The sequence below is a fragment of the Coregonus clupeaformis genome, chromosome 12 (assembly GCF_020615455.1).
Source record: "Coregonus clupeaformis isolate EN_2021a chromosome 12, ASM2061545v1, whole genome shotgun sequence".
In the NCBI taxonomy this organism is placed as follows: domain Eukaryota; kingdom Metazoa; phylum Chordata; class Actinopteri; order Salmoniformes; family Salmonidae; genus Coregonus; species Coregonus clupeaformis.
This window is the reverse complement of record NC_059203.1, coordinates 49,964,519-49,976,375: the sequence shown is the minus strand read 5'-3', so window position 1 is coordinate 49,976,375 and position 11,857 is coordinate 49,964,519. Positions and strand designations below refer to the sequence as shown.

Below are 11,857 nucleotides of genomic sequence, written 5' to 3'. Positions count from 1 at the left end.
GTATGGTGGTCTTAGGCTTTTGTGCGGCTGCTCGGCCATGGAAACTAATTTCATGAAGCTCCCGACGAACAGTTATTGTGCTGACCTTGCTTCCAGAGGCAGTTTGGAACTCGGTAGTGAGTGTTGCAACCGAGGACAGACGATTTTTACACACTACGCACTTCAGTGGTCCCATTCTGTGAGCTCTGTGGCCTACCACTTCGCCGCTGAGCCATTGTTGCTCCAAGATGTTTCCATTTCACAATAACAGCACTTACAGTTGACCAGGGCAGCTCTATCAGGGCAGAAATTTGAAGAACTGTCTTGTTGAAAAGGTGGCATCCTATGACAGTGCCATGTTGAAATTCACTGAGCTCTTCCGTAAGGCCATTCTACTGCCAATGTTTGTCTATGGAGATTGCATGGCTGTGTGCTCGATTTTATAGACCTGTCAGCAGCGGGTGTGGCTGAAATAGCTGAATCCACTAATATGAAGGGGTGCAATATACTTTTGTGTATATAGTGTATTACTGACACATTCTCTACATAAAGAGCGAATTATGATTATTCATGATAAAAATGTACACATAAAATAGCAGTGATTGGGGTATAATTCCTTTTTGGTATGAGTAGGTCAACAATTGCAAGAGATTGATCTGATGATTCATTATGAGCCATGTTTTGTGGCCGTGCGTAACATTAATAATATATGGAACGCCATTTGGATCTTAGCGTGTCAAAAAAGATGCATGTCAAATAACGCTATTTGACCAATCAGCACCTGAATATGACTGCACCTCACATAATAATTTAAGACGTTCATAAACATTTTACGTAGTTATTACACAAAGTACACTAAGGGTGTATGGGGGTTTGGCTAGAGGAGGCGCGTAGCAGTCTGACCCCTCAATACCACCTGTATGGATGACCACTTCAACCTCCTCGACTCACCCTGCTCGATGAGACTCAGAGGCAACAACGTTGAGAACCACCGTTACTCAGAGACGGAGAAGGGCGTAATTACAGTTGAGAATATGTTGGAGTCAATGGCGCTTTCGAGACACCTGTCTGTGGATCGATATGAGCAAGAGCTCGGCTGCGATAGGGTGGTTATCAACATTTCAGGTTTACGCTTCGAAACTCAACAAAAAACTTTCAATCAGTTCCCCAAAACGTTGCTCGGGGACCCGAGAAAGAGGATGCGTTACTTTGACCCACTGAGGAACGAGTATTTCTTCGACAGGAACCGACCCAGCTTTGATGCCATTCTCTATTATTACCAGTCAGGAGGGCGCATCAGGAGACCTGTTAACGTGCCCATTGACATCTTCTCTGAGGAGATCAATTTCTATCAACTCGGGGAAGATGCTATGGAAAAATTCCGAGAGGATGAAGGATTCATAAAAGAAGAGGAACGTATTTTACCAGATAATGAATTCCAAAAGCAGGTTTGGCTTTTGTTTGAGTACCCTGAAAGCTCTGGGCCAGCTAGGGGAATAGCCATAGTCTCCGTGCTTGTAATTTTAATCTCAATTGTTATATTCTGTTTGGAGACCTTGCCTGAGTTTCGGGATGACAGGGACCCTGTCACTGTGGCATTTACAGTCAACGGGACAGCCCCCTACCACGTAAATCCATTCACCGACCCTTTCTTTGTGATAGAGACACTTTGCATAATATGGTTCTCTTTTGAGTTGCTGGTCAGGTTCTTCGCGTGCCCCAGCAAATCCACGTTCTCAAAAAACATAATGAACATCATCGACATTGTCGCCATATTTCCATACTTTATCACGTTGGGGACAGAACTGGCTGAGAAGCAGGGTAATGGTCAGCAAGCCATGTCCCTGGCCATTCTCAGAGTGATAAGGCTCGTGAGAGTCTTTCGCATCTTCAAGCTCTCCAGGCACTCTAAGGGGCTACAGATTTTAGGGCAGACATTAAAGGCCAGCATGAGGGAACTTGGACTGTTGATATTTTTCCTTTTTATTGGAGTTGTCCTTTTCTCAAGTGCTGTTTACTTTGCTGAGGCCGATGACCCGTCATCCAGTTTTACAAGCATCCCAGATGCGTTTTGGTGGGCTGTGGTCACCATGACTACTGTCGGATATGGAGACATGCACCCTGTGACCATTGGTGGCAAAATTGTTGGGTCATTGTGTGCTATTGCCGGAGTGTTGACTATTGCTCTCCCTGTGCCAGTTATTGTCTCCAACTTCAATTACTTTTATCATAGGGAGACTGATGGAGAAGAGCACGCACAGTACTTGCATGTCAGCAGCTGCGAGCACCTACCCTCAGCCACAGATGAGCTGAAAAGGACTCGTAGCACCTCATCTCTGAGCAAGTCGGAATATATAGAAGAGGGCATCAACAGTGGGTATAAACACCCCAACTTCACCAATGAGAATATCCAAAACTGCGTGAATATCAAAAAGATATTCACGGATGTGTAAATGCTTTCACTTTATATGGAGTATGATGATGGAGAGAATACAGTTGCGATTACAATTTTTTTCTATGATGGCTAATCGTGATGTGGCGGTGCATACTGTATCTGTCAGGTGGAGTGTGCACCGCTATAGTGTACCACACAGGTTCAAACCTACTGTGATCTTTCGATTCGTCCTTGAGTCAAAAACAGGTATTGATGTTCGGTAGTTCGATAGGTTGTAGGCCTAAGTGTTGCATATTTACCCCCGAATCGAAACAGAGTTGTTGTTGTGTTTTTTTCAGTGGGAAAGTTCGTTGGCTTATCAGTGTTCAGTGTTATTGTCATGAATAGCCATATAATCTACAATGTCTGTATGATGTCGCTTTCATCGGATGATGACATAGGCTATGCCTGACTGAATGGGGCAACCTATGCGTAATCAAAATATAATGGACATAACATAGACTGCACTATGAGAGCAGACTGAGTATTGTTTAGGTTTAGGCTCTTATTGTTATGATCTGATACTAAAGGGAATTTAGGCCACGTATTTGTTTTATTTTTACAATGTTACTTTTAGAATTACAGCTTCAAGCCTATACAATTTTTTTTTTTTTTTTAAGAAATGAAAGAATCAATACTTTGGAATGTCATTGATAAAATACCTCCATATAATCTAAATGTATCATTACGCAGTACATAGGCTAAAATATTTTGTATAGCCTACAGTTGATAGTGGTACTAATCCTTGGTAATCTATGTATCTGATTAAAATTCGATCCAATGACTATCATCAGGACTATTTGGAATTTATTTTCCTACAAAACATGACTTCAAGACTATTTCCATCATGGAGGATAGTGTGAGCACATTGATGAAGACATGGGCACAATGCATAGTGCGCGTGTATAGAAGAATGAAGAACAGCAAAGTCCCACCCCCTGGATGCTACTGAGCCCGCCTTGTGATGCAGTCTCCATGACGACTACAGTTTCCTGGGTAACCCCTTAAAGAGCGACTGCCCCTAAAAAGCAACTTATAGTTTTGAAAATGGCCTATGTGTCATCAATATGAGTCAGAAACATTTATTCTGGTGTCAAAATTGACTACAAAGTGTAAATAGGATCAGTTTGGTCATAAAGTCAGTCTCATCCAAACTGAGTTTTGCGAAATGATAGGAAAAAATGTTAGGCCTATGTCACAGAATGAAGGGTACCCTAACAGCTTTCCATGGGTTGGGTTTATTTTGATCCTGCCCACATGCCCACAGCTGGCAGCACCCAAGTAATCATCAATTCAGAGCGCACATAATCATAATGCCCATGGTCAATTTGGTTTGACATTTGATATCCCTATGGGGGTAGTTAGGGGCCATCAGTAAATTACACAATGTAGATGGGACAATAGTTTTAAATGTCAATAGCTCCAAATTTCAATTACTTAAAAACCTCACACCAATGAAATTCTAGAAATTCATATACAAATATTAAAAGCATTGAATGAGACAACTAAAAGATGGGCAACATGAAAATATTGTCCTATTTACATTGTGTAATTTATTAACGGTCCCTAACTATCCCCAGAGATAGGCTATCCAAAGTCAAATCATCTTTGCCACAGTTACACACCAGCCGGCTGAAGCTAATTGCAGAAATAATTTGTCTAACTCTTCCCACCTGCAAACACACTCAAGAGACACCCACATCAAAACACACCCTGAAACTGTTTAAATTCAGTCATGGCCGCTAGCATTTCTAAATGAACCAAATCTAAAACGAAATCAGGAAGTGCAGTCACCCTTTAATGTTATCACTTTGCGACATGGCCGTCGGAAAACGTGTGGCGAGGTGGCTGCGCCACACCACTTTTGATTTTGTTTGAAAAAATATATTGACACAAAGCGTTAAAAAAAGGGTAAAAGTGCTGTTTTTGTTTTTACAAATTTGCCAACTGGTGTACATTTTCTCTGTCCTTCACATCGGAGTGCTGCTGCAGTATTGCATGGAAACAATACTATTTTTGAGTCTGATCAACTGCAGGCTACTAACAACAGCAGATGCATAGTCTAGCCTACAATAGGGAGTTTTTACTAGCCACCGTGCTTCTACATCAGCATTGCTTGCTGTTTGGGGTTTTAGGCTGGGTTTCTGAACAAGCTCTTTGTGACATCTGCTGATGTAAAAAGAGCTTAACAAATACATTTTATTTTATTTTATTTGGCCAATCCTCAAAAAGGGCTTTTCGTTTTTGAGATACCCCGACCTACCCGAGGTAGAACAAAACACAATCATGTTTTTTCACATCTCTTACAGTATGTCTCTCATTTATGAAATGGATGGTTGTGTAAAAATATTTGACTGCAAAAGGGGTTACATTTATAGATATTTTGAAATGTCTTTTTGTCAGGCAGGACCATACAGAACTGAATGAGTGCAAATTTGACTTAGAAAGTTGTCTATTAATCAGCTACCAAAAGGTAATGCTTACATTCATCAGAAATATTCATAGTTGTAATTTCTGCCTACTGTATCGCTGTTTTTACAGTTATATTTTTTCCAAGATTCATAAAGATATCATAATACTGTTTGTTTGTGCATGTAGGGCAGACAACTGACTACTTTTATTCAACATTTTAGCAATACGTATTTTGATAAATGTATTCATAGGCTACTATTTCATCCCTCAATGAAAATATAAGCATAGTCCTGACACACCTATGGGTGCTAGCCAAGCCGGCTGGCCATTCATTCTATCGGTTAGGTTGCCAGTCTTTTTGTTCTATATCTATGGATCGTTCGTTCTAAATGTTCCGATGCCATGCTGGCTGGCAACGCTCTTATCCCTTGCTTGCTAGCTAGCCAACTACGGCTAACACAGTCAGGTCAAATAGCACAGCTATAATAACAGCAAAGTAGCTGCATTTGCGTTTGTTTAAGTTGTTTTGGATACATCTATAACAATGAGCTAATGATGCGCGATTTCACCTTGCATAGAAAATGTGCTCTCTCATCAGGACACTTCAGAGGAGCTAGCCAACTACACAGCTAACACAATCACTTCAAACTGAAGCTGGTAAGACAGCAAACTAGCTGCATTTCATGTCGGTTGACCTGTTTTTCTATTGACATTTCTTTGTATATATCCATAAAAATGATACTGCTTCATTACATTTTAGTCATTTAGCAGACGCTCTTATCCAGAGCGACTTACAGTTAGTGAGTACATACATTATTTTTTATACTGGCCCCCCGTAGGAATCGAACCCACAACCTTGGCGTTGCAAACGCCATGCTCTACCAACTGAGCTACATCCCTGCCGGCCATTCCCTCCCCTACCCTGGGAAAATTGTGCGCCGCCCCATGGGTCTCCCGGTCTCGGCCGGCTACGACAGAGCCTGGATTCGAACCAGGATCTCTAGTGGCACAGCTAGCACTGCGATGCAGTGCCTTAGACCACTGCGCCACTCGGGAGACCACTGCGCCACACGAAATTCATGATTTTGACTGGCTGAGAAAAGATGTCCGTTCATTCTATCAGTTACGTTGCCAGAGACACGACCCAGTCGTGAAGTCTTTTTGTTCTATATCTATGGACGCGACCCAGTCGTTCTAAATGTTACATTCAACGCTCTTATCATTTACATTTGAGTCATTTAGCAGATGCTTTTATCCAGAGCGACGTACTATTTTCTATTGAAATGTCAATAGAAAAAGAGGTAGAAAGACATGAAATGCAGCTAGTTTGCTGTCTTTCTAGCTTCAGTGATTGCGTTAGCTGTGTAGTGTACATTTTCATACTTGTCCCCCATTGGAATCAAAGTCCACATCCCTGGTGTTGCAAGCGCCATGCTCTACCAACTGAGCCACATGGGACACGCTTGCTTGCTAGCTAGCCAACTAGCTAGCCAACTACGGCTAACACAGCCACGTCAAACCATGCAGCTAGAATAACAGCAAAATAGCTGCATTTTATTTAGTTTGACCTGTTTTTCAATTATTATTATTTTTTATATATATAGCCATAAAAATTATGCTGATTCATGATTTCAACTGGCTGAGAAAATATATGTCTTGTCCTGACACGTTAATTCTCAATAGGACAGTGGAGATTGAATGTCAATATTGAAACAATGTTGCAAATGTCGAGATACAGAGAGCAATGTTTGTACAAACCCCTGTTGTTGCAAACCAAATGTTAGGCTAGAAGCAAGGGGAAATAATGTATAGATGCTTTTTACAGTGGAGATCAAGTTAATGAATTGCCTGGCTGAGGTGATGGGACACTGGATGCGCAGGGATTTGTCAGATGGAACAGAAAACAACATTTTTGCATCATAGGCTTACCCGTGCTAAACTGTTTTTTTAGTATGGCTTAGAACACGTCTCAACCAATCACAATGCTTGTTTTGACCAACCCGTTTTGTCCACTCATGTTGCTTTCTCTGTGTCTGTGTATAGGAAACCGCCCTAGTCCTTCTTTAAAATACTGTATAATTAATATGAACAAGTACAAGCTTTCTGTAGTTTGACAGAGTTTTCATCCTCCCCAAGGCCAGGAGTATTTTTGGTGACCTGATTAGAAAAACTCTGGTCCCATCATAGCCTATATGTCACGATCGTCGATAGAAGTGGACCAATGCGCAGCGTGATGAGTGAACATACTTTATTTTGATTCACCACACGAAACAAAACAACAAAACGATACGTGAAGTCCTAGGTAACAGACACAAACCATACACGGAACAAGATCCCACAAAACACTGTGGAAAACAGGCTGCCTAAGTATGGTTCCCAATCAGAGACAACAAGCAACAGCTGACACTCGTTGCCTCTGATTGAGAACCACCCCGGCCAACACAGAAACACATGAGCTAGATAAAGAACCTAGAACACAAATACATAGAAACTACACACCCTGGCTTAACATAACAGAGTCCCAGAGCCAGGGCGTGACACTATATTAAACCTTTTTACAACAGATGAATCACGTCATACCGTATAAGGTCCGGAGTTTTACCTCGTTAAGTTACCAGATCAGGAAAAACGATGGCCCCCAGAAAAGTTTTTTCGCCACACCACTCTGGGACCTGTGGTGCCGCCTCTGCATTGCGATTCCACAGAAACCCTCCAGATGAATTACCAGCCCGCCTTGAACGAGAGAGCAAAGAGCCCTCCTTGAGCCTTAATGTGATAAATAGGTAGACCTATATCCTAATGAAACAAGCATTTATATAAAAGACAACTTTATAGAATGGTTTTATAGTTTTTGTGTAGCCTATATCCAAGACAACAAATTGATGAGCCACAATCAATTATGCATTCAATTAATACAAATGTTAATGCATGCAAAAAGGGGATCAACATAGACCTAATACCAAAGAGCAGCAATAATATCAATATATGTCTACTTCAACAGCCGTTCTAAATATTATAGCTATGTTATAGCCATATTTTATTATCTGAAAATGTACAATTCCTTCTCATTACTAGTAGTCCATGGGCCAGAAGGCCAAATTTCATTTTTATTCCACTTAGGGGTGGCAAAGTCTAATGATGATTTTCATTAAGGTCCATGTCTGTGAGTTATATTTTGTTTCGGAGGTAGCAAAATGTGGTTATCACTGCATTATATGTTATGACCCCTATGCGGTTAGTTGGGCCAACAGGATTGAGGGTATGAAATGTAATTGTGTATTATCAGGGAACAATCTTTTCATACTAAGGTAATTGAGATACAGTATTATTAACTTCATAATACTACACCAATTAAGGTATGAAACAATTGAAATGGTAATAACATCTCTATGGGCCCACCATGGGGGATCAAAGGTCATACATGTAAGCATTTTGGGGTACATCGAGACAGAAAGGTCAGTATTTAGATGTGCTCTATTATCACATGGTACCCTAGATGATAACTACACCAAATGTCACACAAAACAAGGAGATCCATTGGGAACGTTTAAAAAAAAGTCATTATAGATTTGAGTCCCAGCAGCTTATTTTCAAGATGGTCACCATTCATTTCAATGGGTAAGAACTGCATTGATTTTGCATGGTGATTACTGAATAAATAATTGGTGTAATGAGAACAATAATGGCATAAAATGTGTGTTACAATGAGGACAAGACAAAATGATGGTCCAAGTATGTCAGTTATATATATTTAGCCAAATGTGACCAGAACAGTGGTAAAAATATGCCAGGAATACACTACCGGAAGATAGCCTTATTTGGTATAAGACCAAGTCCATATTATGGCAAGAACAGCTCAAATAATCAAAGAGAAATGACAGTCCATAATTACTTTAAGACATGAAGGTCAGTCAATACGGAACATTTCAAGAACTTTGAAAGTTTCTTTAACTGCAGTCGCAAAAACCATCAAGCGCTGTGATGAAACTTGCTCTCATGAGGACGGCCACAGGAATGGTAGACCCAGAGTTACCTCTGCTGCAGAGGATAATTAAAGTTACCAGCCTCAGATATTGCAGCCCAAATAAATGCTTCACAGAGTTCAAGTAAAAGACACATCTCAACATCAACTGTTCAGAGGAGACTGTGTGAATCAGGCCTTCATGGTTGAATTGCTGCAAAGAAACCACTACTAAAGGACACCAATAATAAGAAGAGACTTGCTTGGGCCAAGAAACACGAGCAATGGACATTAGACCGGTGGAAATGTGTTATTTGGTCTGGATTTTTGGTTCCAACCGCCGTGTCTTTGTGAGACGCGGTGTGGGTGAGCGGATAATCTCTGCATGTGTAGTTCCCACTGTAAAGCATGGAGGAGGTGTTATGGTGTGGGGGTGCTTTGCTGGTGACACTGTCTGTGATTTATTTAGAATTCAAGGCACACTTAACCAGCATGGCTACCACAGCATTCAGCAGCGATACGCCATCCCATCTGGTTTGTGCTTAGTGAGACTATCATTTGTTTTTCAACAGGACAATTACCCAAAACACCTCCAGGCTGTGTAAGGGCTATTTTACCAAGAAGGAGAGTGATGGAGTGCTGCATCAGATGACCTGGCCTCCACAATCCCCCGACCTCAACCACATTGAGATGGTTTGGGATGAGTCAGACCGCAGAGTGAAGGAAAAGCAGCCAACAAGTGCTCAGCATATGTGGGAACTCCTTCAAGACTGTTGCAAAAGCATTCCAGGTGAAGCTGGTTGAGAGAATGCCAAGAGTGTGCAAAGCTGTCATCAAGTTAAAGGGTGGCTATTTGAAGAATCTCAAATATAAAATATATTTTGATTTGTTTAACACTTTTTTGGTTACTACATGATTCCATATGTGTTATTTTATAGTTTTGATGTCTTCACTATTATTCTACAATGTAGAAAATAGTAAAAAATTAAGAAAAACCCTTGAATGAGTAGGTGTTCTAAAACTTTTGACCGGTAGTGTAGCTGTCCGAATTGTTGAGTTATTTAGCCATTTCAAATGTATTACATTAAAACACTTAAAAAATGTTTGAGAAGCATTTACTGATGTCTATTGATAAAAATGATATGCAATATGATTCTATAAATTGTGTTAACATCAAGAAATGTGATGTGAAACCTGCCCCATATATTGCACCCTATATGAAATCCCATGGGAATGCATTACGTCCAGCAAGGACGTACATGTACCCCAGAATGTCTTCATAACGAGAGCACCAAACTTAACATTAAAGTTAGGAAACGTCTAAACAATGATGCGTAGCTACTGCTGATGTAACCATAGGGTACACATTTTCCAATATGGCTGCCAACACGCTCCATTAGATTTAATTGGATGAGCGGCAGGTAGCCTAGCGGTTAAGAGCGTTGTGCCAGTAACAGAAATGTCGCTGGTTCGAATTCCCGAGACAACTAGGGGAAAACTCTATCGATGTGCCTTTGAGCAAGCACTTAACCCTAATTGCTCCTGTAAGTCACTCGGGATAAGAGCTTCTGAAAAATGTAAATGTCTGACATTGCCACATCTCTTTCAATCATGATCATTCCAAAATGATTGTAATTATGCAGATACATCCAATTTTAGCCAGGTTTGCAAAATATATAATGTTTGTAAAATATTAGCAAAATTGCTCAAAAAAATATGCCTAAAACACAATTCATAACTGGTTTTGGTCAGTATTTGGATCCCTCATTCTATATTTTATTTTCAAACAATTAAAAAGTATCTTTAATATTCCTACCTAAAGGGATCTTTCACTGGTTTGTAGTGACTATAATGATGTACAATATTATATAAAAAATCTATGTCTTGAATCCACCGTTAACTGTTCCTCTCACAACAATCAGAAAGACCACGCCAAAAAAGGAGACTGTAGTGGACATAGACAACCCATGCACACACACCAGCGTACATGGAAATACATTTGCCATGGCAAATACATAAAAATGAGAAAATTACAAATGTAATAACACATGAACGAATAAAGAAATACACGTATTATTATTGTCGATTTCTGATAACTAATCACTTATAACAACAATGAAGATGAGTAGCCTAATTATACTGATTAATAATTAATCATGATAATTAGGTCACGTCTTTTGAAAGTAAAAATGTGAGAAATAATGTAGGCAAAATATTGATTTGTTTTTTCACTCTCACCGTCTAGGGGCTGTATGGCTGGTCATTTGCACCATACTAGCGCTGCCTCCCATGGGGTATTGTCCCTGTTCTGCTCTGCTGTCTCCCTCTCCATCCCACAGTTAGCGCAGCTGTTACGATTAATCATAGCCATCACCAGCCATGCTGCACGGCGCCCTTCCATCAAGGCTGATCAGACCCAATTCACCTAGATTAAATCAGTCACACACATTTTAGATTTAGTTTAAATCTCAATGGACATAATAGGGCCTGACAATCTCTGTAAAAAAGACATCATCCTAGCAGAGAAACCATTTGACATTTTAAAGTGATAGTGCTGAATGCAGGAGAAAATTGTAGTAGCCGAATTCATTGGTTGTTAAATGGGCTACAGCAGAATTAGCTACACGGATCTCTTTTTATGTCCTTATAAATTTAACCACCACTACTTGTAAGGGCCATGCCCAAAACAACGCTCAGTACTGCCCTCAAGTGAGATAACTTATGTAGGACAGGGAGGATACTCCGTTGTTATGTTCCACATTATGATAGAGGTCTAGATGCCTTTATTGTATAAAGTGCACGTTTCGAAATCAAACATGCATAATTAAATCAAAGATGAATGAACTGATAATGGCAGCATATTTAAGGGTGTATGACTTGCAGAATCCTAAATCACATTTAATTCCCCCCTTTTCCCAGGATGGATATTTTCATCACCCCATTTCAACCTGCCAACAACCATCACCCAACCAACAATGCAGCAGCAAAACCCCTGCACTCTGGAGGGAATGTATCTCAATATTTTTCTTCCTTTTGTTATGTGGTGGGTTATGATGTAAAAGGATGAGAGA

At 40.3% G+C, this 11,857-nt stretch overlaps 1 protein-coding gene across 1 annotated transcript; it reads left to right on the top strand.

Moving 5' to 3' along the window:
• The first annotated feature begins 899 nt into the window (after nucleotides 1-899).
• LOC121578715 (potassium voltage-gated channel subfamily A member 3-like) lies at nucleotides 900-3,189 on the top strand. Its single transcript, XM_041893100.2, has one exon. The coding sequence runs from the start codon at nucleotides 900-902 to the stop codon at nucleotides 2,430-2,432; it is 1,533 nt and encodes a 510-aa protein (XP_041749034.2). The 3' UTR covers nucleotides 2,433-3,189.
• Nucleotides 3,190-11,857: the final 8,668 nt, after the last annotated feature.

Bases quoted from the DNA above. Each gene is read 5' to 3' on its own strand.
- LOC121578715 (XM_041893100.2), top strand. From the start codon at position 900: ATGGATGACCACTTCAACCTCCTCGACTCACCCTGCTCGATGAGACTC.